General features: G+C 47.2%; 1 protein-coding gene across 1 annotated transcript; it reads left to right on the top strand.

Annotated features, from left to right (window-relative positions):
* Positions 1 to 816: 816 nt before the first annotated feature.
* Positions 817 to 24,319, top strand: LOC145353590 (large ribosomal subunit protein P1-like). Its single transcript, XM_080204343.1, has 4 exons — positions 817 to 930; positions 17,618 to 17,692; positions 20,646 to 20,769; positions 23,085 to 24,319. The coding sequence occupies exons 1-4, from the start codon at positions 859 to 861 to the stop codon at positions 23,162 to 23,164; spliced, it is 351 nt and encodes a 116-aa protein (XP_080060469.1). The 5' UTR covers positions 817 to 858; the 3' UTR covers positions 23,165 to 24,319.
* Positions 24,320 to 27,974: the final 3,655 nt, after the last annotated feature.

Below are 27,974 nucleotides of genomic sequence, written 5' to 3'. Positions count from 1 at the left end.
CCCATAACCCTTGATATTTGCCCTGCTAATCCCCCTGACACTAAGTTCAATTCAGCTTGGCCAATCAACCTAAACCCCATATCTTTGGACTGTGGGAGGAAACCAGAGCATCTAGAGGAAACCTACACAGACATGGGAAGAACATACAAACTCCACATATACAGTTACCCGAGGCCAGAATTGAACCCGGGTCCCTGGCTCTGTGAGGCAGCAATGCTAACTGTGCCGCCGTGGTCTTCGATAAGGAGACTAAATCTCCTGGGTGGCACGGTGGCACAGTGGTTAGCACTGCTGCCTCACAGCACCAGGGATCTGGGTTTGATTCCCGGCTCAGGTTACTATTTATGCAGAGTCTGTACATTCTCTCCATATCTGTGTGGGTTTTCTCTGGGTGCTCTGGTTTCCTCCCACAGTCTGAAAGATGTGCTGGTTAGGGGGCATTGGCTATGCTAAGTTCTCCCTCAGTGTACCCGAACAGGCACCGGAGTGTGGCGACTAGGGGATTTTCACAATAACTTCATTGCAGTGTTAATGTAAGCCCACTTGCGACGCTAGTAAATAAACTTAAACAACCTGCCCCTCCTCTTCCTTCCCACCTTCTCCCCACTTTTCACCCTTTCCCTCCCTCATCCTTCCCTTCTCCTAGTCCTCTCCCTCTCCCCACCTCCATGCTGTGTGAAGCTCCCCTCCTCTCTGCCCCGCTGTCTCCCACGCTATCACCCGCTTTGTTGTCACTTCCGCTCGCGCTGCCCCGCACCAAGATGGCGGCGGTTCCCTTCCGGTCCGCTCCGGTTGCCTGTCCGCGGGTTTGCGGTTCCCGGGTTGTTTGTTCCGGGCTAAGTGTTTCCCTGCTGCGCCATGGCTTCCGAGGCGGAGCTGGCCTGCATCTACAGCGCGCTCATCCTGTACGACGACGAGGTGGCCATCACCGTGAGTTAGCCCATCGCTGCCGCCGGGCTGGGTACCTGAGCATCCTGTTTGGGAGAGGCTCCATGGACAGGCCGCGGGTCAGTGAGGAGGCCCGGCCCCACTGTGGGCCCTGCCAGGGGAGCCCAGCACTGCCAGGGGAGCCCTGCACTGCCTGGGGAGCCCTGCACTGCCTGGGGAACCCTGCACTGCCAGGGGAGCCCTGCACTGCCTGGGGAACCCTGCACTGCCTGGGGAGCCCTGCCCTGCCAGGGGAGCCCTGCACTGCCAGGGGAGCCCTGCACTGCCAGGGGGAGTGGCAGTGCCCAGCACTGCCAGTGGAGCCTGAGCCTGACCCTGCCAGGGGAGCCCGGCACTGCCACAGATTTGGGGGATTGGCCGTGGTACCATGGTAAATGGTGCCTTAGCGTTCCAAGATGTGCAGGTTAAGGTAATTAGTGGATTAGGGGGATAGGGTGAGGGATGGACTTGGGTAGGATGCTCCGTTGGAGAGTTGGTGCATACTCGTTGGGCTGAATGGCCTCTTCTGCACAATCAGGATTTTACTGTTCCATGTTGTCGTTTCTGTGGGATGTTAAACTGAGGCTCTGCATTCGTTTAAAATTCTTTCATGGGATGTGGGTGTCACTGGAAAGGCCAGCATTTATTGCCCATCCTTGAGGGCAGAGAAGTTAAATTGAGGTGCTGTCTGCTCTCCCAAGTGGATCTAAAAGATTCCACGGTACTTTTTGAAAAAGACCAATGGAATTTTGAATTGTGGGATCTTGCGTAAATCTTGCTGCGTTCTCTACACCACGAACATGACTGAATTCAGAATTACTTTGAAGAGTCAATCGCATTGCAATGGCTCTGGAGTCACAGATCAGATAAGGATGGCAGATTTCCTTCCCTAAAGGATATAAGTGAACCCAATGGGTTTTTGCAATAATTACTATTTTTGTCACCGGGGCGACATGGTGGCACAGAGGTTAGCTTTGCTGCCTCACAGCGCTAGCAATCGGGCTCTAGTCTGTGTCTGTGTGGAGTCTGCACATTCTCCCCATGTCTGTGTAGGTTTCCTCCAGGTGCCCCGGTTTCCTTCCACGGTCCAAAGATGTATAGCTTAAGTTGATTGGTCACGCTAAACTACCCCTTATTGTCACAAGATGTGTAAATTAGGGCAGTTAGCAGTGTAAACATATGGGGTTATGGGTAAAACGCTCTGCCAGAGTTGGTGCCGGTGTGATGGGCCAAATGGTCTCCTGCACTGTAGGGATTCGATAATTACTGAGACTGACTTTAAACCCAAGATTTGTGTTAACGGAATTGAAATCAGATCATGGTGAGATTTGAACCTGTGTTCCCAGAACTTTGACCGGTCTTTTTTGCATTATCAGTCCAGTGAATTACCACTATCTCCCCACCATCTGCCCCTCAGGTTAATATTAATAATAACATTATTTCAAAGAAGACCTTTTCCTAAACTCACCTGATGAAGGAGCAGCGCTCCGAAAACTAGTGATACCAAATAAACATGGCATTGTGAGACTCCTTACTGTGCCCACCTCAGTCCAACATCAATATTTCCACATCTTTCCTAAGAGGAACAATGGAATTGTCCCCTGATGTCCCGGCCAATATTCATCCCATAACCAATGTGCTAAAAAGAGAAAGTGCTGGAAAGATTCAGCTGGTTGGACAGAATCTCCAGCGAGAGAGAAACGGAGTTAACGTTTCAAGTTGAACCTGACTTTTCCTCAGACAAGATGCTGCGAGGCCTGCACGGTTTTTCCCCGCACTCTCTTTTTATTTCAGGTTTCCAACATCCATAGTGTTTTGCTTTTATCATTGAAAACAGATTGTCTGGTCTGTTGTGGGATCTTGCTGTGCACAGATTGGCAGCCATGTTTCCTCAGTTACAACAGTGGCTACCCTTCATTGCGCTTGTGACAGGCACTATGCTAGTGTAATTCTTTTCAGATTCTCCATGAAGAGGGATTTGAGATTCTCCGGATTCCTCTTTCTGGCACAGATAAGGCCGAGCGGAGATTTAATGGAGATTTCTCATGTGACGGTGGATTTGACAGAGCGATTGGTAAAGAAAGAGCTTGAATTTCTATGGCACCTTTCACAATTTCAGCACACTCCAAAGAGATTTACAATTGACAAAGTACTTTTGAATTAAAGTCATGTTTGTAGTGTTGAGAATGCAGCAACCAATTTACACAAGGTCCCACAATTGAGAATTCCACTGGTCTTTTTCAAATAGTGCCATGGAATCTTTCAGATCCACTTGAGAGAGCAGACAGCATCTCAGTTTAACTTACCCAAAAGATGGCACCACTTCACTGACAGTGCAGCACTCTCTCAGCACTGATCTGGGTCAAATCTGGTAGAGACATAGTGTTCTACAGGACAGAAAGAGGCCCTTTGGCCCATCGTTTCTATGCCAGCCATGAAGCACCTAGCCATCCTCATCCCATCTTCCACTACTTGATCCTTGGAGGTGGAACTCAAAGCCACCACCCCCTGACCCTGAATCAGGGGTGTTACCGCTCAGCCACAGCCGATTTCCCCTTGTGCAGAGTTGGTGAAGAGCAGGTCATCAGTTTAGGATGATGACGGTGAATCAGGAGAGAATTGGGAAGACAAATCTTTGCACAGAGAGTTATTAGATTATGGAATTCCATTGGGAATGGTTGAAACTTCCACCACTGAGATTGATCGGACTTTAGTTAGATAAGACTGTTAATGGAGATAGAACCAAGGCAGGTGGATGGGGGTTAGAGTACAGAATGGGCATGATCTAATGAATGCTGGAACATACTGGAACAACTTGATTGGCATCTTATTGCAACAGGGAATTTAATTGTTAGTCATATTTGTTTTTTATTCGTTTATGGTATGTGGGCGTCACTGGCTGGGCCAGCACTTAATGCCCATTGCTGAGGGTACTTAAGATCCAACTGCGTTGCGGTGGCTCTGGAGTCACATGTAGGCCAGACCAGGTAAGGATGGTGGATTTCCTTCCCTGAAGGACATTAGCACATTGATTTTTACAACAATCGGCAATGGTTTCATGTCATCATCAACTTTTAATTCCAGATCCATGTAGCCTCTACCTGTCTGAAGAGGCAATTCTTCTCAATCTTGGCTCGCTGACTGTGGCTGGGTTTTGCAGATTTGTTCTCCCCAGTCCTGGACCTATGTTTCCGTGATGTTTTTGCTTTATTTTTGCTGAATTGACGTAGGAAAGATTCTAATGTAATTTATGTTCATTGATTTTGTGATTTGACGCACTGGGAGAGAGGCCGGTGAGCTCAATGCCTCAGGACTTCCTGTCACTGCTTATCCACTTTTATCCCATGGTAAACCGTGGCAAGGTCAGTCACCGAGTGCCACAGATACAGTGAAGGCACTGCCAGCCAACTCCGCCAATGCTCTACTGTTGTACTTTCCAAATAGCTCAAATCTCCATCCAGTTTGTGCAGGGGAAATTGCTGTATTGTGCAGGCGGAGTTTTGTTGAGAGACTCGATGATTGTTTTGAAGAGTGATTTTTTTTTACTTGATTTACTCTTGCCACGTATATTAACATATAGTGAAAAGTATTGCTTCGTATGCACTATACAGACAAAGCATACCATTCATAAAGAAGGAAACGAGAGAGTGCAGAATGTAGTGTTACAGTCATAGCTAAGGTGTAAGAGAAAGATCAACTTAATGCAAGGTAGGTCCATTCAAAAGTCTGACAGCAGCAGGGAAGAAGCTGTTCTTGAGTCGGTCGGTACGTGACGTCAGACTTTTGTATCTTTTCCCCGATGGAAGAAGGTGGAAGAGAGAATGTCCGGGGTGCGTGGGGTCCTTAATTATGCTGGCTGCTTTGCCGAGGCAATGGGAAGTGTAGACAGAGTCAATGGATGGGAGGCTGATTTGTGTGATGGATTGGGCTACATTCACAACCTTTTGTGGTTTCTTGCGGTCTTGGGCAGAGCAGGAGTCATACCAAGCTGTGATACAACCAGAAAGAAGGAGGCAGTGAACAAGGGCAGGGATAGAAGACAGAAAGACTTGGCATTTGTGTAACACCTCTCATGACCACAGGATTTCTCCAGAAACATCACAGCCAATGAAGTGTTTTTGAAACACAGCAGCCAATTTGTGCACAGCAAGCTCCCACAAACAGCAATCTGGTAATGACCAGATAACAGTGCTGTACTGGGAGTGTCAGCCTGGATTTGTGTTCCTAAGTCTGTGGAGTGAGATTTGAATATCTAACCTCCTGATTCAGAGGTAAGAGTTCCACCTCTCGAACTACAGCCGACTCTTAATGTTGCGCTTCAAGTAACAAAGCACTTAGTTAAAGCAATCACACAATGCCCTGGAAACATATTACACTATTTAGTGAAAGCAGCGAGGCACGCTCATCTTCAGCAGCAGATGTGTAGATTCCAATTAATGCTGACAGATTGGGGTTTCGAGAAATGGCTGAGAGCTTATCGCTGGGCCTGGCTTTGCATTTAACATGTTTTTTTAATAAGTCATTTTGCAGTGACTTCAGCTTGTCCCTGCCTGGATCATTTAAAATATTCATAACCTGCATAATGCCTGAAGCCTTCCCTTGTTTTTTCAATCAGCCCCATCTCTAGGAGCCTTATACCTCAGAATAAAGCATTAGACGAGGAATAAACTAATAAGGGTTTACTAATGGGACCATCAGAACAACTCATAACCTGACTGTGAACTGAATTGATTCAGTAACAATCCTAGTCAGCAGATTAGTTTTAATTCATGGTGGAGGAGTTGAGCAGTTCCCTGGCCTGATGATTTAACTGATGGAGTGTCCCACCTCAAGTGCTTTGCAGAATTATCGTCCTTTAAGTTTCAAACACCTGATATCAGCAGGTTCTACTCAGATTGCCCAAGCTTGGTGCCTTTCTAGCCTGTATGGTGTCAGATACTGAGCTCGTGGAGTGGGGAGGGGGAGGCAGGGGCAGGGTCAGGGGGCAGGGCAGTTTGACCCAGAGTCAAAGAGAAAACCCTTTTGTTGCTGATGGGGTATCTTGGGGAAGGAGATGTCACAGTTTGATGAGAGCAAGGTTAATGAGGAGCAGAGATAAGAAAGGGTGATAGAAGTGTGGGATTGACAAAGAGCAGCTGGTTTGAATTCAATTAACCATTTTAAAATCTGAGATACAGACTGTGGTAAGGGTGCTGGATGGAGTTGAGATACAGCTCAGCCCCAGCCTCACTGAATGGCAGGACAGGCTTGAAGGGCAGAATGGCCTCTGTTCCAAACATTGACCCCATGTAAATCTCTAACACTGCAGATGTTGGAAATACCCTGCTCAGACAGCACCTGTGCAGAGGGACTCGAGGGTTAACACTCCAGATGAAAGGTCGTTAACCTGAAATGTTAACTCTGGGTTGGATTTCCACCCCCCTCACCTCCCTCCCCCGTGGCATGTTACCCTGTGAAGGAGGAGGCCCACCGTTGGCTGCCAACAGGATCTTCCAGTCCCACCAATCTGTTGCCTGACCTGCTGAGTTCTGCCAGCATTTTCTGTTTTTGTTCCATCAACATTCCTGTTCCTCTTCCCACTCCCACAATTTCACCCACTGGGTGGCAGTCTATACCACTGGATTATCAGTGCAGATTTGAAAATTTGTTTAATGTTTAGATTCTTGTTTCTAAGTGTAGAATATTGCTCTGTAACAAAATTAGGTGCAAGACTGAATGGGTGAACTGTAAAACTTGGAAAGTATCACAGCTAGCTCGAATTCTGTTGTTACCGATTTTCCATATTTGTAGATTTTTTGTTGAGAGAGACTGATTAGAGCAGAATGTGCAGTGGGGGGAAATGGTTCCCTGCCATAAATAACTTTAGTGAACAAGATTGGGCTTTTCATCAGTTCAGTGTAACTTTACCCGATATCAGTCATCTTTTTATCCCCATTTCCTTCCAGCCAATTAGAAATTCTCAAGATTGCAATTTGATCCCCGGGTTTCTCGTCCAGTAACATAATCTTTACACTCCCATTACTTGCAACATCACATTGTGTATTGATCTAATGTTTGGAGATTCATTGACTGACAGTAGCATTCCTGACCAGTTTCACTGTTATCTTTGGGTTCTCAGTATCCAATTTGCTCACATTGAGGTAAAGTTGACTCTCAGATGTTAAAAGCCAGACACAGATTCCCTTCGGAAATGTAGCTGTTTACTCTGCAGTGTCTCACTTGCTGTCTTTCCATTGCTTTTCTTCATGTGGCTGTCACAGCCCATCGAGTCTGCCCCGCCATTCAATCACAGTCATACAACCCTGATGACATGTCCTCCTTTTGTTCATTTCCTCATTTTTATCCACCTTCTCCTTAAGTTCAGTACTTCATATTTTCTAGATGGGTGTTACATAAAATCTACAGGCCATTCATCCTGGCAATTTTATACTGGTGTTTACGCTCCACGAGAACCTCTTCCCATTCCTGTTCTTACCACCATGTCTTCCTCCTGCTTTCTCCCTCGTTTTTATTCATCTTTTTTAAATACATTGCTTCAACCACTGTCTGTGGGAGCGAGTTCCACATTCTTACCACTCTCTGGGTACAGCTGTTTCTCTTGAATTGCCTATTGGGTTTGTTAGTGACTATCTTGCTTGGTTCCTCGGGTGAGTGAAGTTAGCAGGTGTCCGATTCAAAGCTCTTTGTATTTTGCAACAGGTGGCCAATGGCGCCCAGGTGAAGCTATACTGAATTCCTTTCCTTGTTGTTGGAGTATGCTTGGTGAGTTGCTGCAGTGCATCTTGTAGCTGCCACTGTGTGGAGGGAGTTAGTGTTTAAAGTGATGGATAGGGTGCCAATCAAACAGGCTGTCTTGTCCTGTACAGGGTCCAGTTCATACCCTCCCCCCGTTCTGCTTTGGATTGGAGGGAGGCTCCTTCTCATTCTCCCCCACAGCCCTGATCTTCCTCCCCCCGGGAGGAAAACCCAGCCTGGATTCAAAACCACTGCAGGTTGGTGTGACCAAGCTCAGAACCCATCCCCACCGCAATCTACCACCCATAATACCATAAGATATAGGAGCAGAATGAGACCATTCAGCCCATCGAATATGCTCCACCATTCAATCACAGTCATAAAGCCTTGATGACATGTCCTCCTATTGCTCTTTTCATCATTTTTATCCACCTTCTCCTTAAATACATTACTTCAGCCACTCTCTGTGGGAACGAGTTCCACATTCTCATATTGGAGTATAAACACTAGCATGGAATTGCTAGGACAAATGGCCTGTAGATTTTATGTAACACCCATCCAGAAAAATGAACTTTTACATATAGCAGTTTCTCAACTCCATTCTCCCACCTTCTTCCCATAACCCTTTGATTCCCTTACCAATCAAAAACCTATCTATCCCTGTCTTAAAGACCCTCAATGACCTGGCCTCCACAGCCTTCTGTAGCAGTGTTCCACAGACTCACCACTCTCTGGCTGGAGAAATCCCTCCTCATCTTGGTTCTAAAGGGTTATCCCATTATTCTGAGCCTGTGCCCTTGGATCCCAGTCTGTCCTACTCACGGAAGCATACTCTCCACATCCACTCTATCCTGTAAGTTTCAATAAGATCCCCCCTTATCCTTCTAAACTCTGAGTACAGACCCAGAGTGCTCAGACGCTTCCCATACGTTACCCCACATCCTACTGTCAACCATGTTTGAAGTGGACAGCAACAGAAGCTGGGACTGTTAAACTATGACCCAATTTGCATTAGCAATTATCACAATCATGTTACATATTTACAAAGGAAGTTAGTCGAGAAACTATTTGTTAAAATATGAAAGCTCAACAAAGTTTTCAAATACCAGAGGATTTGCAGTTTCTGTCCATCCTCTTCCCCAATCTCTGACAATTATTGTCCTGATTTTCCCAGCATCTGAGGGATTCTGAAGAAGCTAGTTTATCAGAATTGCAATTTTTGAACGTTTAGTGTTAAAATTAGACTTCCTCGTGCCGGAAGGATTGCTAAAATCTGTTTCCTTCTGTGCTGAAAGTTCTCATTCCTGTTTGAGCAGTGGTCCACCGCACTTCAACAAGTGACTTACTCACTGTCAGCTGACAGCTCGGTGACTGAGTTTGAACCTGACATCACCCAATACCCACTCACAAACACAACTTTCAGTAAGAACACGGCAAGCTAGAATAGAAATGCTGAACTTCTCACTCTCTCTCATGTGTCTCTCACTATTCCTTTCTGTCTGTGTCAGCACAGTGGCACAGTTATTAGCACCGCTGCCTCACAGCTCCAGGGAGCTGGGTTCAATTCCTGGCTTGGCTCACTGTTTGTGTGGGGTTTGCACGTTCTCCTTATGTCTGTGTGGGTTTCCTCTGGGCATTCCAGTTTCCTCCCCCAGTCCAAAGATGTGTGGGTTAGGTGGATTGGCCATGCTAAATTGCCCATTAGTTGCAGGGGAACTAGCTGGAGTAAATACATGGGGATGGAGTCTGGGTGGGATTGTGGTCTGTGCAGACCCAATGGGCTGATTGGCCACCTTCTGCACTGTAGGATTCTATATCTGTTTCCTCCCTCTCCCTTTCTCTCTCTCTTTGTCCCTCTCTCCTCTCTGTCCTTCTCCCTTTGGGTCTGGTTGGTAGGCCATGTGAAATTGCTCCTTAGTATCAGGGGGATTAGCGGGGTAAATATGTGGGGTTATGGGGATAGAGCCTGGGTGGGATTATTGTTGGTGTTGGCTGGATGGGCTGAATAGCTGCCTTCTGTACTGTAGGGATTCTATTCTTCTGACTCTGCACTACCCACTCCACTAACCCCCCCTCCCCACCACCCCCCAGTTGTCCTCTCCCAATGCTGTCCTTAACGCTAGCCCACCCAAGATCAACTAATGGGATTGACTGTGTCTGAAGCCCAGGGTTTTCTTCAGGTAAAATCAATAGGTTTAAATTTTAATATCCTCAGGATTTCAGGATGCACTTTGTAACCTGTGTCACACTGAGATCCATCACTGCCGTTACTTAGGCAAATGCAACAGCTAATCCATGCAAATAAGACCCCTTTTCGTTTATTTTTGTCTGATTTACTTTTCAGTGAAGGATGTTGGGGGCTCTTTTTTGATGTTAACAGTGTTTTATAAGTGCAAGCAGTTATTTTTAAAATTCAGACGGGTTAGAAGATGATAAAAGTGCCAAGTCTGATGGAATATGGAGGAAGTGAAACCCATGTAAGGAGCACACTTTGGGCAACACAGATATAACCCCAAACACATTCACTGAGATGCCTCCCATCTTGGATAATCCAATTTAGTGCTGAGGGAGTGCCGCACTGTCAGAGGGTCAGTGCTGAGGGAGTGCCTCACTGTCAGAGGGTCAGTGCTGAGGGAGTGCCGCACCGTCAGAGGGTCAGTACTGAGGGAGTGCCGCACCGTCAGAGGGTCAGTACTGAGGGAGCGCCACACTGTCAGAGGATCAGTACTGAGAGAGTGCCGCACTGTCAGAGGGTCAGTGCTGAGGGAGTGCTGCGTTGTCAGAGGGTCAGTGCTGAGGGAATGCCGCACTGTCAGAGGGTCAGTGCTGAGGGAGTGCTGCATTGTCAGAGATGCTGTCTTTGGGATGAGCCCTTAAACTGAGATCCTGTCAGGTGAACATTCGAGGCATTCCCAGTGTCCTGGCCAATATTTATCTCTCAACCAATCGCAGTAAAGCGAAGATTGTTTGCCATTTCTTCCTAATTCTTTCTTTTGAGATAACAGATCAACGTAGGAATATATTCAGAAACTAGTGAGCTTCACAAAAATAGAAAACAGATAGCTCTCGGTCTACTTTCACTTCAGGCAGTTATTTCCTCTTTGAGAAGGCTGTGGTTTGATCAATAAATGCCTAATTCTTTATTTAAATTCAGAATTTTCCACGGCAACATTTTGGTCAATCAGAGTAGATGTGACAACAAATCAACCTGCATTATACTTGTCGTATAAATTGTCACGATTGTTTGCAATTTGGCATTCTTGTGTTTGTCCTGATGAGTGCAGAATTGAAAAACTTCAACAACACGTCTCTCATTTCAATAATAAGTGAGGTATTTTGTTTAGTTACCCTCAGGTCAGAGACAGACAGAGGGCAGGCATTTTGTACTAGACCTCCCCCACCCCGCTCCAGCTCCAGCTCCAGCTCCAATGTGGCATCAAATAAGAACATAAGAAATAGGAGCAGGAGTAGGCCATCTAGCCCTTCGAGCCTGCCCCGCCATTCAATAAGATCATGGCTGAGCTGAAGTGGCTCAGTTCCACTTTCCCGCTTTCTCCCCATAACCCTTAATTCCCTTGTCTGTCAAAAACCTATCTACCCGTGACTTAAATATATTTAGCGAGGTAGCCTCCACCACTTCAACAGGCAGAGAATTCCAGAGATTCACCACCCTTTGAGTGAAGAAGTTCCTCCTCAACTCCATTCTAAACTGTCCCCCCCTTATCTTGAGGCTGTGCCCTTTAGTCCTGCTGTCCTTTCTGAGCAGGAAGAATCTCTCTACCTCTACCCTATCCATCCCTTTCATTATCTTATACGTCTCTATAAGATCCCCCCTCATCCTTCTAAACTCCAAGGATAGGATAGGGTGGACAGTAAGAGCCTTTTACCCTGGATGGTGATGGCTAACACAAGGGGAGATAGCTTTAAATTAAGGGGTGGTAATTATAGGACGGATGTCAGAGGTAGGTTCTTTACTCAGAGGGTAGTAAGGGCATGGAATGCCCTGCCTGCAGCAGTTGTGGACTTGCCAACTTTAAGGGCGTTCAAATGGTCAGTGGATAGGCATATGGATAACATTGGAATAGTTTAGGTTAGAGGGTCATTAGATTGGTTCCACTGGTCGGCGCAACATCGAGGGCCGAAGGGCCTGTACTGCGCTGTAATGTTCTATGTTCTAACAAGTACAGACCCAGTCTATTTAGTCTCTCTTCATAGTCCAAACCCCTCATCTCCAGTATCAGCCTAGTGAACCTCCTCTGCACTCCCTCCAAGGCCAAAATATCCTTGCGCAAGTGCGGCAACCAAAACTGCACACAGTACTCCAGTTGCAGCCTCACCAGTGCCCTGTACAGTTGTAGCAAGACCTCCCTGCTTTTATATTCTATCCCCCTCGCTATAAAGGCCAGCATCCCATTCGCCTTCTCGATCACCTGCAGACTGGGTTTTTGCAACTCATGCACAAGGACCCCCAGGTCCCTCTGCACCGTAACATGCTGCAGCTTTTCGCCCTTTAAATAGTAATCTCTCCTACTATATTTCTGCCAAAGTGGATAACCTCACACTTGCTAACATTGTACTCCATCTGCCAGGTCAGGATATGGTGCCTGCTGCTTCTTTTCATGAGAACCCATTGTTATAGAGTGTTGTGATTATGAAAACAGGTCTTACAGTCCCAGCTAACCAATATTGTCACCAGGCAGAGAGACGGACAATATGTGTGTGTGTGTGTGTGAGAAACAAGCCGTGAGTGGCTCTGTTGGGGGATGGCAGACCACTTGCTTCACATGTGAGAGGTACTGTTGATTTTGTGGATGGCACGGTGGCACAGTGATTATTGCTGCTCCCTCATTGTGCCAGGGTTCAATTGCAGCCTTGGGTGACTGCGGAGTTTGCACATTCTCCCTATGTCTGCGGGGTTCCCACCAGATCCTCCGGATTCCTCCCACACTCCAAAGATGTGCAGGTTAGGCAGATTGGCCATGATAAATTGCCCTTTAGTGTCCCAAGATGTGTAGATTAGATTACATGGATGGTAAATATTTGAGGTTACAGCAATGGATCAGAGATGAGGGCCTGGGTAAGATACTCTGTCAGAGATCAGTGCAGATTCGATGGGCTGAATGCCCTCCTTCTGCACTGTAGGGATTCTATGATTCTCTGATGGCTGGACTGACCATTATCCTGATCGATCACCCAAACACCCCAAGGGCATGAAAATACAGAAATGTCACACAAGAAGTCTTTCTCAGAGATTCTCGAGTTGTCTTTGTCCGGCGAAAGTGGTCACAGTGAGGATGGCTTTCAGAGATATGATACGCTTCACTTTCTCGAGATCCCTGGTCATACCAATCATAACCATCAAACAATGACGGAGGAAAAACATCTCGCCTGGAGGAGAAAAATCACCTTTACCGAGTTTACCTCTGTGACTATCCAAACACAATAACCAAAACAATCAAAGGACTCTCCAAGGTCAGAAAGATGAATCAGAAAGCAACTGGACGTGAGTCACCCACAGACTGGAAGAGATTCTCATTTTTAATAATGTTTTTAATGAGAATTTTTAACTTTATATTCAGTACGATACACGACAAATTCCCCAGGTTCAGCATAGTACAGAACAATCATTTCATTTAATACATGGAGAAGGTCAGCAGAAATTAATATAAATAATCCAGAGAATCAGAATTGTAATCGCTGCCATTGTCTTCAGCATCTCCTTTCGTTCACATGTTGGAGGGATAACAGATAAAGAGTTATTGGGATAAAAGGCAAGAAAACATGGGAACAGAGTTCTGGATTAATGATGAACTGCAGGATTATCAGCCGACCACAGAGTTAGAAAAAGCCAGAGCCATGGCTGGAACATCGAGTATCCAGGAATCATCCAGAATTTCACCGGTCTCCGCACCGCTATCCCAGAGCCCAGGAGAGCTTGATTACTCTATATCTACAGATACCAGTCTATTATTCCATCGTCAGCCCTTGGTGCCTTTAAGTCAACGCTACAGCCAGTGAAAGCCTATTCTTCTAGACATGAGCAGAGTATGTTTACCACATCCTCATCTGGGCCTTCCCCAATCAGTGCAGAAGCAAGCAACAACTTGCCACTGGTTCATAGAAAATCAGAGCAGGCCATTCAGCCCTTCAAGCTTGCTCCACCATTCATTATGATCATGGCTGATCATCAACCACAAAAGCCTGATCCCACCTTTCCCCCTTTCTGCCATATCCTTTAGCCCCAAGAGCTGTAAGAATCTATACAGTGCAGAAGGAAGCTGCACCAACTCTCTTATAGAGTGTCTTTTGCAGGCCCTCTCACTGCCCTATCCCCATAATCCTGCACTTTTTACCATGGTAGGAAGTCTCACAACACCAGGTTATAGTCCAACAGGTTTATTTAGCAGCACCAGCTTCTGGAGTCTTGCTCCTTCAAGTGAGTGAGGAGTTGTGTTCACAAACAGGGACACAAACTCAATTTACAAGATAATGGTTGGAATGCAAGTCCTTATAGGTAAAAAAGTCTTAAAGGTACAGACAGTGTGAGTGGAGAGAGGGTTAAGCACAGGTTAAAGAGATGTGTATTGTCTCCAGACAGGACAGTTAGTGAGATTTTGCAAGCCCACGCAAGTCGTGGGGGTGACAGATCCTGTGACATGAACCCAAGATCCCGGTTGAGGCCATCCTCATGAATGCGGAACTTGGCTTTTTACCATGACCAATCCATCTAACCTACACATCTTTGGGGTGTGGGAGGAACCGTTACACCCGGAGGAAACCCATGCAGACACAGGGAGAATGTGCAAACTCCATACACACACACATGCGTGCATACATACACACACATGTACACACACACAGACGTACACACACACAGATGCACACACACACACTATCACCCAAGACCAGAATTGAACCCAGGTCCCTGGTGCTGTGAGGTAGTAGTGCTAACCACATCTTGAAAACCTTCAATGTTTTGGCCTCAACTACTTTCTGTGGTAATGAATTCCACAGGCTGGGCACTCTCTGGGTGAAGAAATTTATCTTCACCTCAGTTCTAAAAAGGTTTACCCTGTATCCCCAGACTATGACCATTAGTTGTGGATACCCCCACCATCAGGAACCTTCTTCCTATATCTACCCTGTCTAATCCTGTTAGAATCTTATATGTTTCCGTGAGATCCCCCCCTCATTCTTCTGGGAATATGATCTTAACTGACTCAATCTCTCCTCATAGTCAGTCCAGGCACCCCAGGAATCAAAGCAAATTACTGCAGATGCTGGAATCTGAAACCAAAAGAGAAAACGCTGGAAAACCTCAGCATGTCTGGCAGCATCTGTAAGGAGAGAAAAGAGCTGATGATTCGAGACCAGATCACCTTTTGCCAAACCCCTGGAATCAGCCTGGTAAACCTTTGCTGCGTTCCCTCGAGCAAGAACATCCTTCTTCAGATAAGGAGACCAAAACTGCACGTGATATTTTGGTTCCCATCAATTGCCCTCTTGATGACCCTTCCCCACTGTTAGAAACAACTAATCCCTGTCTTACAGCGAACCACAGTAAAAAGTCTGACAACACCAGGTTTTAGTCCAACCGATTTATTTGATAACAGATTCACAAGCTTTCGAGGTTTCCCTCTTCGTCAGGTGAATGGAGAGTTCTGGCCTCAGACAGAGCATATAAAGCACAGACAGTTTAGAGATTACTGATTAGAATGCGAATCCTTACACCTAACCTGCTGTTCAAGACCTGAAATGGCTGACAATGTGAGTGGAAGGAGCACTGATCACAGGTTACAGAGATGTGTATTGTTTCCAGACAGTACAGTAAGTGAGGTTTTGCAAACCCAGGCAAGTCACGGGGGTTACAGATAGTGCAATATGAACCCAAGATCCCTGTTGAGACCGTCCTCACGTGTGCGGAACTTGGCTATCAGTCTCTGTTCAGCGACTCTGCGCTGTCGTGTGTCGTGAAGGCCGCCTTGGAGAATGCTTACCGGAAGGTCAGAGGCTGAATGCCCGTGACCACTGAAGTGTTCGCCAACAGGAAGGGAACAGTCTTGCCTGGTGATTGTCGAGCGATGTTCATTCATCCGTTGTCGTAGCGTCTGCATGGTCTCCCCAATGTACCATGCTTCGGGACATCCTTTCTTGCAACGTATCAGGTAGACAATGTTGGCCGAGTTGCAAGAGTATTTACCATGTACCTGGTGGATGGTATTCTCACGTGTGATGATGGTATCCATGTCGATGATCCGGCATGTCTTGCAGAGGTTGCTGTGGCAGGGTTGTGTGGAATTGTGGTCACCGTTCTCCTGAAGACTGGGTAGTTTGCTGCGAACAGTGGTCTGTATGAGGTTGTGTGGTTGTCTGAAGGCAAGAAGTGGGGGTGTGGGGATAGCCCTGGCGAGATGTTCGTCTTCATCAATGATATGTTGAAGACTCCGGAGAAGTCGCACTACCTGTAACCCCTGTGACTTGCCTGGGTTTGCAAAACCTCACTTACTGTACTGTCTGGAGACAATACACATCTCTTTAACCTGTGATCAGTGCTCCTTCCACTCACATTGTCAGCCAGTTCAGGTCTTGAACAGCAGGTTAGGTGTAAGGATTCGCATTCTAATCAGTAATCTCTAAACTGTCTGTGCTTTATACGCTCTGTCTGAGGCCAGAACTCTCCATTCACCTGACGAAGAGGGAAACCTCGAAAGCTTGTGAGTCTATTATCAAATAAATCGGTTGGACTAAAACCTGGTGTTGTCAGACTTTTTACTGTGTTTACGCCAGTCCAACGCCGGCATACCCACATCATTACAGTGAACCTGCAGGAGCTGACGGTATCCCATTGAAATCCATAAGACTGGACGTCAGTGCCTGGTAAAGAAGTTCACTGAACTCTTAGTTGACGTGAAAGCAAATAAGCCTTGAGAGTACAAAAATTACAGACAGATTCAACAGTTACTTTCAAAAGGGAATTAGATGGATATTTAAGAAGGGAAATAAAATGCAGCACTCTGGGGAAAGCACAGAGGGGATGGAAGGCACAGGGGCAGCAGGAGGCACTGGCCTAGTCATGTTATCACTTGACTATTAATCCAGAAATTCAGCTAATGAACTGGGGACCCGGGTTCAAATCCTGCCACAGCAGATGGTGGAATTTGAATTCAATTAAAAAAAATCTGGAATTAAAAATCTGATGACCATGAAACTATTATCAATTGTCAAAACCCATCTGGTTCATTAATGTCCTTCAGGGAAGGAAATCTTTGTGTGGTCTGGACTACATGTGACTCCAGAGCCACAGGAATGTAGTTGACTTTCAACTATCTTCTAAGCGCAACTAGGGATGGACAATAAATGCTGGCCAGCCAGCGATGCCCACATAGGTAGATAAATTAAAAGCACCCCATCCATTCCTGAACGAACATGGCTGGAATCTCATTGATGTGGAGAATTGGACTGTACACTGGTTAGGTGCATTGTCCGTGCTAAATTTCTTCAGCATACCCAAACAGACAGTTGCAGAGTGTGGCGACTAGGAGATTTTCACAGTAATTTCATTGCAGTGTTAACGTAAGCCTCCTTGTGACACGAATAAATAAACTTTAACTTTGCTCTCAGCTGAAGCCAGATGAGCAATAGATGCGAATTGGCTGGAGCAAGAGCCATGCAACTCGGGAGGTGCTGGGTCAATGGGTCCTGATGCCAGTTAGGATTTGAACTGCAGAATTTTGGAGCATCAGTTTACGGAGGTGGGGACCAGACAAGTGTGTTTTGGAAGCGTCAAAACTGGAGTTAACAAAGACATGTTTGAGGGTTACAACAGCACGAAAGCAGAGTTTGGGATAGAGTTGGAGGTATTAGAATGTGGTACCTTTCAGTTCCAAAGCTCTGTGCAGATTGTATTTTTTTTGCTGTGAATGCGATGTCAGTTTTCTCTTTGTTCCTTTGACAGGAGGATAAACTCAACGCATTGATGAAGGCAGCAGGTGTGACAGTGGAGCCATTCTGGCCCGGCTTGTTTGCAAAGGTATCACACTCAATAACTTAAAACTTATTTATCAACGTGTGGAGGTTTGCACCATTTTAACCTAACACAGGCTGGAGAACCCATTTCCATCAACTAAATTCACTGCTGATAAATAACTAAGAATTATTATGTCAGTAAAGTAGTTTGGAAGGTTCGTCATTTGCCAAAGCTTTTATCTGTCGGAAATGCTTCCTCTGCCCTGTAAAAGCCTTGCTGCTTCTCTTAAACCTCACAACCATTCATACAACCACAGCTAGATTACACACATTCTGAAAGATAAACAAGCAGCATTTTTACCGAATAAAAAGTCACACCCGTTTCCCTGTGAGATCAGAGTTTATATTTTTCTCAGGTTGTGGCCAGTCCTCACACTGAGACCCTGACAGCATCCTTTCAAACTGCCCACCAAATTCCCTGCACTTTCAAAAACTCAAACTTATGGCCATTACTTAAGAGAAAAGCAACTCCCCCCATACTCGTAGAATTCCTCCCACTCGCCAAACTCCCCCCCACTCGCCAAACTCCCCCCCACTCGCCAAACTCCCCCCCACTCGCCAAACTCCCCCCACTCGCCAAACTCCCCCCCACTCGCCAAACTCCCCCCCACTCGCCAAACTCCCCCCCACTCACCAAACTCTCCCCCCCCACTCGCCAAACTCTCTCCCCCCCCGCTCGCCAAACTCTCTCCCCCCCCGCTCGCCAAACTCTCCCCCCCCACTCGCCAAACTCTCCCCCCCCACTCGCCAAACTCTCCCCCCCGACTCGCCAAACTCTCCCCCCCCACTCGCCAAACTCTCCCCCCCCACTCGCCAAACTCCCCCCCCCACTCGCCAAACTCCCCCCCCCCACTCGCCAAACTCTCCCCCCCCACTCGCCAAACTCTCCCCCCCCACTCGCCAAACTGTCTCCCCCCCCACTCGCCAAACTCTCCCCCCCCACTCGCCAAACTCTCCCCCCCCACTCGCCAAACTCTCCCCCCCCACTCGCCAAACTCTCCCCCCCCACTCGCCAAACTCTCCCCCCCCACTCGCCAAACTCTCCCCCCCCACTCGCCAAACTCTCCCCCCCCACTCGCCAAACTCTCCCCCCCACTCGCCAAACTCTCCCCCCCACTCGCCAAACTCTTCCCCCCACTCGCCAAACTCTCCCCCCCACTCGCCAAACTCTCCCCCCACTCGCCAAACTCTCCCCCCCACTCGCCAAACTCTCCCCCCCACTCGCCAAACTCTCCCCCCAATCTCCCCCGCACCCGCCAAACTCCCACCCCCCCCGCACCCGCCAAACTCCCCGAGTTGAAACCATATGCCCAGTTTCACTCGGCGATGAGGCGCTGCCTGTGTGCTGAGCAATCCCACCCCTGTTTACACTGGCTGACACTGAGACAGCTGAGTCAAATTAAATTAGCCATTTAATTAACTAACTACAGCTGGCTCTGCGGGAGGGTGCTTCTTTATCCCTGACTAAGGCTGAAAGAGAATTAACTTTAACAGTAAATTATTTGAAATGCAAACTAGACTGGATTTCGGGAGGAGATTAAACCATGAAAATTAACCTTTCACTCACCGTGTTCCTCAGCTCTCGCTCTGTGGCGAGGTGTACTCGGTGCCCAGCTGCTGTCTTCATGCTTGCTTACTTCATGTCAGAGTTGACCTGATAGGTGCAGGTGACATTGCCAAAGGGCCACATGAGGATGAGGTAGCAGAGCACAGATACTGGACAGGGGGCCCAAACGTGTAGGGTGCAGAAAGAGGAACCATTGAAGGCAGTGTTGTGGCTACGATTGGACAGGTAAGAGTGGAGTCAAGCAAGGCCAGCCCACCTGAATTGGACAACAGAAGTAGTGTTGGAGGAGATACTGTGGTCATCCATCTCAAGCACTAATGTTGACCAGAAGCCAAGGATAAATATTCTAAAACCCTAAGATGGTTCTTTGGAAAAATAACTTCCAGGAGACTCCCTCATGAGTTGTTCACAGTTTGGAGGTGGGCGTGACAGTCCCTGTCATCAAGTTCCATATAGGATATAAAGATACTGGAGAAGGTGCAGGATACCAGAGCCAAGAGCTTATAACTCCCAGATAAGACTCAGTCAGCTGGAGTTCTGTTCTGTTCTGTCAAAAGAGAAGGCTGGGTATTCGAGATTTGAAAAGATTGGGAGGAGACATATTGAGGATGTTCCTACTTGTGAGGGAGAAGAGAACTAGGAACGAGCAGCATAAAGTAATCGCACATAAAACCAGGAGGAATCCAGGAGTACTTTGCTCAGAGAGAGTTGAGAATCATAGAATTCTACAGTGCAGAAAGAGGCCCTTTGGCCCATCGAGTCTGCATTGAACATAATCTCACCCAGGCCCTACCCCCAAATCCCTACATATTATACCCACTAATTCCTCCAACCTACACATCTCAGCACACTAAGGGGCAATTTCTTAGCATGGTCAATCAACCTAACCCGCACATCTTTGGACTGTGGGAGGAAACCGGAGCACCCGGAGGAAACGCAAACGGACATGAGGAGAATGTGCAAACTCCACACAGCCGGGAATCAAACCTAGGTCCCTGGAGCTGTGAAGCAGCAGTGCTAACCACTGTGCTACCGTGCCACCCAATGTGGGATGTGGAACTTGCGGATGTGGGATGTGGAGCTTACTACTACAGGGAATGGTTGACGTGAACAGCATGAAATCCTTTAAGGTGGATAAACACAGAAGTGAGAAAGGAACGGGAGGATATGTGAAAGAGTGAGATGAAGAGAGAGGGAAAGAGGCTCCTCTGGAGGATGAGGGCTAGCATGGACAATTTGGGTTGAATGGCCAACACTTGTGCTATTGATTTCATGGAAGACTTCAAATGTTCCTGGAAGGAGTGCCACATGAGCGCTCTTTGATCCAGGGTGGAATTCTGTCTGTTCAGAGTTGATTTAATTGAGTCTTATTCTTCTATCTAACCCACAGGCCCTGAGCAATGTGAATATTGGCAGCCTGATCTGTAACATCGGTGCTGGGGGTGCTTTACCGCTGGGTGCATCCACTCCTGGTGGAACAGCTGCAGCCGGAGGAGCTGCTGCAGCTGCTGATGGTAAGTCAAGGGCAACAAATGCTGAGCTTAGCAGCAGTCGGGAGATCAGGAGTTCAAGACTCACTCCAGAGACGTGACCACAATATCCAATAAACGCTGAGGGAGTGCTGCACTGTCAGAGGGCCAGTACTGAGGGAGTGCCGCACTGTCAGAGGGTCAGTACTGAGGGAGTGCCGCACTGTCAGAGGGTCAGTACTGAGGGAATGCCGCACTGTCAGAGGGTCAGTGCTGAGGGAGTGCCGCACTGTCAGAGGGTCAGTGCTGAGGGAGTGCCGCACTGTCAGAGGGTCAGTGCTGAGGGAGTGCCGCACTGTCAGAGGGTCAGTGCTGAGGGAGTGCCGCACTGTCAGAGAGTCAGTGCTGAGGGAGTGCCGCACTGTCAGAGAGTCAGTGCCGAGGGAGTGCCGCACTGTCAGAGGGTCAGTGCCGAGGGAGTGCCGCACTGTCAGAGGGTCAGTGCCGAGGGAGTGCCGCACTGTCAGAGGGTCAGTGCTGAGGGAGTGCCGCACTGTCAGAGAGTCAGTGCCGAGGGAGTGCCGCACTGTCAGAGGGTCAGTGCCGAGGGAGTGCCGCACTGTCAGAGGGTCAGTGCCGAGGGAGTGCCGCACTGTTAGAGGATCATTGCTGAGGGAGTGTCGCACTGTCAGAGGGTCATTGCTGAGGGAGTGCCGCATTGTCAGAGGATCAGTGCTGAGGGAGTGCCGCACTGTCAGAGGATCCGTGCTGAGGGAGTGCCGCACTGTCAGAGGGTCAGTGCTGAGGGAGTGCCACACTGTCAGAGGGTCAGTGCTGAGGGAGTGCCGCACTGTCAGAGGGTCAGTGCTGAGGGAGTGCCGCACTGTCAGAGGGTCAGTGCTGAGGGAGTGGTGCACTGTCAGAGGGTCAGTGCTGAGGGAGTGCCGCACTGTCAGAGGGTCAGTACTGAGGGAGCACCGCACTGTCAGATGGTCAGTGCTGAGGGAGTGCCGCACTGTCAGAGGATCCGTGCTGAGGGAGTGCCACACTGTCAGAGGGTCAGTGCTGAGGGAGTGCTGCACTGTCAGAGGGTCATTGCTGAGGGAGCGCCGCACTGTCAGAGGGTCAGTGCTGAGGGAGCGACGCACTGTCAGAGGGTCAGTACTGAGGGAGCGCCGCACTGTCAGAGGGTCAGTGCTGAGGGAGCGACGCACTGTCAGAGGGTCAGTACTGAGGGAGTGCGGCACTGTCAGAGGGTCATTGCTGAGGGAGCGCCGCACTGTCAGAGGGTCAGTGCTGAGGGAGCGCCGCACTGTCAGAGGGTCAGTACTGAGGGAGTGCGGCACTGTCAGAGGGTCATTGCTGAGGGAGTGCCGCAATTTTGGATGTCCTCTCTTTCAGATGAGACTGTAAATCAGGTCCTGTCTGTCAGGTGGATATAAAAGATCCTCAGCACTATTCAGAGATTAGGAGAGTTCTGAACAACATTTATCTCCAAACCAGCCTCAGTAAAAAGATTTTCTGATTATTACCACATGATGTTTGTGGAAGATGAGTGTGTACAAATTAGCTGCTGCTTTTCTTGGCCTTCCAGCATTGCTGATGTTTAAAACTCCATTGGTTATAAAGTGCTTTGGGATTTTCAGAATTTACGAAAGTTATAATTTCAGTGCAGTTTCTTTTTTCACAATAACCATTTATTCAGTCCTCCCTGTGAAATAACACATGTTGAAATGCCCTCTTCCATCAGGCAATAAATATGCAAATAAGACTCCAGGTTAAAGACAATAAAAGGTAAAAACATACATAAAAACATGCGAATTTGGGGCTGGAAGAGGCCACTCAGCCCTTTGAACCTGTGTTGTTCAGCAAGATCATAGTAAATCTACACCAACTTCAATTTCCTACACTATCCCCTCATCCCTTAATGACATAGAGTTCAAAAATCTATCGATCTCAGTCTTAAATATATTCAACTTTTGACCATTCACAGCCCTCTTCTATTTCACAATCTTCTGAGTGAAAAGTTGTCTCCTCATCTCAGTCCCACAGCATCTTTCCCGTTAGCACCTTGAATTTCCGGGATTACTTTCAGATGCCTGAGGGGGTCAGTTAGGAATTTTCGCCCTTATTAGCTCTGAGTTTTTTGCCTGTCTGAGGGAATCAGGTGTTTGACAGGAAGAGTCTAGTGGTAATGTTGCTGCAATCGAGGGACACGGGAGCAGACACAATGTGGCCCAGCTGCCTGTCAGTGATTGCAAACTAATGTGGAACATGACTCAGCAGCCAAAGATAGCCTTTGGTTTAATTCATAGATAACTCTCTTTAATCTCAAAGATAACCCTCTGTTTCATTCACAGCTGAAGAGAAGAAAGCTGAGGTTAAGGAGGAATCGGATGAGTCCGATGAAGACATGGGCTTTGGACTGTTCGATGATTAGTCTGTGCAGTCCTAGCAAGAAGGTTTATTGAAGAGCTTCCTATCAACACCAAGAGTGATTCCCCCCCAACCCAGGCCAACACAAAGCTCACAAAATGGATGGAAAAGATGGCAGAAAACACATTCCATTCCTTCTTGGATGCCTCAATATTTGTTTGGGTTTTAATGCTTCATGTAACCACATTCCTTTGCATCAGGTTGCCTGTGTTTCCAATTGTGACTAGGTCCTGTACTGGACCAACACTGGCCCGAGTTAGTTTTGGCTGAGATTTGGGGGGACTGGATCTTCCTGTTCCTGCATGCATCCTTTGCACTTTTGACCTGCTGTCCTCTGTGTATCCTCTAACATGGGCTTCCTCAGAACCAGAAAGATTTTAGATTCAGGGTAGGATGGGGGGGTGGAGACAGCTTCCTGCAACCCCCAGCCCTCCACCCTGAACCCTGAAATGCACTATTCAGAAGTAGGAGATGTTAGAGCAGTATAAACTTGCACCAATTTATTATAAATTATGCTTAAATATAGTTTTATTTTTAATATCTTAAATTAATTTAAAATATTGATATAAAATGGCTGTTACAAAATAGCCCCCAGTGGGTCCATTTGGAATTGTTGCACTGATGATGCTTCCTCTATGCATCATATTAAACTGTATACCTGCACGTTAAGAGACCAAGGCAGAGTGGATTGAACATGGTAGAGAGATGGAGCTTTGCATTCCTTTATTGGATGTTGCACTCATTAGCATAAATTCTCTGTGTTGTGAACTTTCTTCCCAAAAGGGCATTGTTGCTTGCTTAGACACCTTGCAGGAGACTTTGCCAGATTAGCTCCCTCTCTTTGCAACACATGCTCCAAACTTTGCTGCACTTTATCCCCAATCCAAGGTAGCTATTCCAAGAGTTGAGTCCTCTTTAAAAAAAAAACTCCATGAAATAATTAATATCTTCTCTTTAAAGAGGGGAAATTATTATTTCCAAATATCAGGAACTAAGATTTTAATATTTTGGTTAAAGAAATTGCTGTAACATTTTTAGTCGTTTTTGTAGCCTCTTGCATGTAGCAGTTATATCCAAACGATCATTCCAAAAATGTGTTTGAAAATCTTTGTTATCCTCTATTACAGCTGTGTGTGGAAATAAAAGCTGCAATGAGTTCAGACAAGTCTGTTGGTCTCAGTAAAAGGTGGTTTCTCCTATCTGCCCCCTGCGATGAGCTAGCAATCCACTCAGTTGTATCCAGTGGACAGACTGAATGGCATCAAACTGGGCACCAGGAAGAACAACTGCAGAGCCAGCATTGGCAACCTTGCAAAGCTCTTCTTACTAACATCTGGGGGCTGGTCCCAAAATTGGGAGAGCTTTTTCACAAACTAGTCAAACAACACACTGACATAGTCATTCTCACAGAATCATACCTTACAGATAATGTCCCAGACACCGAAATCACTACTCCTAGGTATGTCGTATCCTACCAGCAGGACAAACCCAGCAGAGGTGACAGCGGCACAGTGGTATAGTCGAAAGGGCTCAACATTGACTCCAACCCCCTGATGTATCATGGCACCAGATCAAACATGGACAAGGGAACCTAGAGTAATAAAGGTTTACAGCATGGAAACAGGCCCTTCGGCCAAACTTGTCCACGCTGCCCTTTTTTTTTTGAACCCCTAAACCAATCCTAATTGCCCACATTTGGCCCATATCCCTCTATACCCATCGTACCCATGTAACTATCTAAATGCTTTTTAAAAGATAAAGTTGTACCTGCCTCTACTACTACCTCTGGCAGCTTGTTCCAGACACTCACTGTGAAAAGATTGCCCCTCTGGATACTTTTGCATCTCTCCTCTCTCACCTTAAACCTATGCCCTCTGGTTTTAGACTCCCCTACTTTTGGGAAAAGCTATTGACTATCTACCTTGTCTGTGCCCCTCATTATTTTATAGACCTCTACAAGATCACCCCTCAACCTTCTATGCTCCAGAGGAAAAAAGTCCCAGTCTTCAGTCTCTCCTTATAACTCAATCCATCAAGCCCTAGTAGCATCCTAGTAAATCTCTTCTGCACTCTTTCTAGTTTAATACTATTCTTTCTATAATAGGATGATCAGAATTGCACTCACTGTTCCAAGTATGGCCTCACCAATGTCTTGTACAACTTTAACAAGACATCCCAACTACTGTATTTAATGTTCTGAGTGAGGAAACCAAGCATGCTGAATGCCTTCTTCACCACGCTGTCCACTCTGAACCTCTTGCTGATTACCACATACTGTCCCACTAAGCGATGAATCAGTACTCTTCCATCTTGAACATCACTTGGAGGAAGCTTTGAGGGTGGCGGACACAGAATATACCCTGGCTGGGGACTTCAACGTCCATCACCAAGGGTGGCTCGATAGCGCCAGCATAGACCGAGCTGGCCAGATGCTAAAGGACATCGCTGCGAGACTGGGACTGCGGCAGGTGCTGAGGGAACCAAGGAGAGAAAACCATACTGGATCCCATCCTCACCAACCTGCCTCCTGCAGACACATCTATCCATGACATTATCGGTAGGAGCGACCACCACACAGTCCTTGTGGAGACAGAGTCCCATTTTCCATCGTGTTGTGTGGCACTACCAATGTGGGACAGGCTTCAACCAGATCTAGAAGCTCAAGACTGGGCAACCCTCAGGTGCTGTGGGCCATCATCAGCAGCAAAATCAACCTCACAGCCTGGCATATCCCAGTACCATCAAGGCAGGGGATCAATCCCTGGTTGAATGCAGAGTGCAGGAGGGCATACCAGGAGCAGCAACAGGCACACCTGGAAACGAGGTGTCAACCTGGTGAAGCTACAGTACAGGACTACTTACTGCAAAACAGCACAAGCAACAAGTGACAGAGCTAAGAGTATCCACAACCACCAGATCAGGTCTGCAGTCCTGCCACATCCAACCGTGAATGGTGGTGGACAATTGAACAAATAGCTGCAGGAAGAGGCTCCACAAATATCCCCATCCTCAACGATGGAGGAGCCCAGCGCATCAGTACAAAGTGTAAGGTGAAGTATCCACCTTGGCCTCCTCCTGTGGTCCCCAGCATCTCAGATGCCAGCCTCCAGCCACCCCACTGGAAGCACTGGATATGACAAAGGCAATGGACCCTAAGAATATCCAGGCTATAGCCTGGAAGACTTGTATTCCAGAACTTACCCTGCCCCTTGCCAAGCTGTTCCAGTCCAGCTACAATACTTATCTTAATGACTATTGGCCGGTGGCTCTGACATCCATCATTATGAAATACTTCGAAAGGTTAGTCATGACACGAATCAATTCCAGCCTCCCGGACTGCCTGGATCCATTACAGTTTGCCAACCACCGCAACAGGTCTGCAACAGACGTCATCTCCCTGGCTCTGCACTCAACCCTGGAACACCTAGACAACAAGGACACCGATGTCAGACCGCAAGAAACTACAAAGGGTCGCAAACAAAGTCCAGTCCATCACGCAAATCAGCCTCCCAAAAGTTGACTCTGTCGACACTTCCCACTGCCTTGGAAAGCCATTTAGCATAATCAAGGACCCCACACACCCCGGATATTCTCTCTTCCACCTTCTTCCATTGGGAAAAATATACAAAAGTCTGAGGTCACGTATCAACCAACTCAAGAACAGCTTCTTCCCTACTGCCATTAGACTTTTGAATGGACCCACCTTGCATTAAGCTGATCTTTCTCTACATCCTAGCTATGACTGTGATACTACATTCTGCACTCTCTCCTTTCCTTCTCTATGAACAGTATGTTCTGTATGGCGTGCAAGAAACAATACTTTTCACTGCATAGTAATACATGTGACAATAATAAATCCAATCAAAATTCTGACTCGTAACATTGGCTCTATTCTCGCTCCACAGATGCTGTCAGATCTGCTGAGATTTTCCAGCATTTTCTGTTTATTTTCCAGCAGTAATCTTCCTACTGAACTAAAGGAGCTGCAAAATTCCACCCATTAAGAATAATGGAGACAAGACTCAAGTAGATCTTTTAATTAGATTAACAATATACATAGAAGAAATAGAAAAGACTGCTAGAAATTAGGTTTTTGTATGTTTGGACCCACTTTGCAAAAACAACCAATTTTTTTTGTGATTTAACTCTGCAACATATTAAATATGTTTTTCTGTCAATAATACTGGGAGTTGAAAAGGACTGGGAAGGTTTGGGAAACGCTGTTGTAGATAGTAGAGTGTGCGTGCTGCTGTTGGAGGGAGTGAATGTCTGTGGAAGGGGTAGAATGAAGTTGGGGCTGTTTTGTCCAGGATGGTGTCGAGTTTCTTGTATGTTTGTTGGAGCTGCATTCACCCAGGTAAGTGGGGAGTATTCCATCACACTCCTGACTTGTGCCTTGTAGATGGGAGTGGATAGGTTTTCGGAGTGGTGGTGGTGGTGGTGGGGGGGGGGGGGGGGGGGGGTGTGTGTTAGGAAGTGAGTTACTCATTGAAGGGACTTCTGACTTCTCTATCTTTCGAGCTTCCCAACAAAGCAGCTTTTCTTTCAGCCTTCCTTCACATAGACACTGCTTGCCCTTTCGGGAATGGTGGGGTGGGGTGGGGCAGGTGGGGGAGTGGTGGAAGGATGCCTGAGCTGTTTATTAGCCCATTGAACTGCTCCTTCCATAGCCAACAAGCCCTGACATTGGACTTGAACCTGGGGCTTCTGGCCCAGAGCTAGGAACATTACCATTGTGCCACAAAACCTCCTTTTTAGGCACCTTAATTTGCATACCTCCAAGGTACATGTGACAATAAGACCTCATGATGTAT

This window comes from Carcharhinus amblyrhynchos, chromosome 16 (genome assembly GCF_965287045.1).
Source record: "Carcharhinus amblyrhynchos chromosome 16, sCarAmb.v2.hapA, whole genome shotgun sequence".
NCBI lineage: Eukaryota > Metazoa > Chordata > Chondrichthyes > Carcharhiniformes > Carcharhinidae > Carcharhinus > Carcharhinus amblyrhynchos.
The sequence above is the reverse complement of the archived record's forward strand: the minus strand, read 5'-3'. Positions and strand labels throughout refer to the sequence as shown.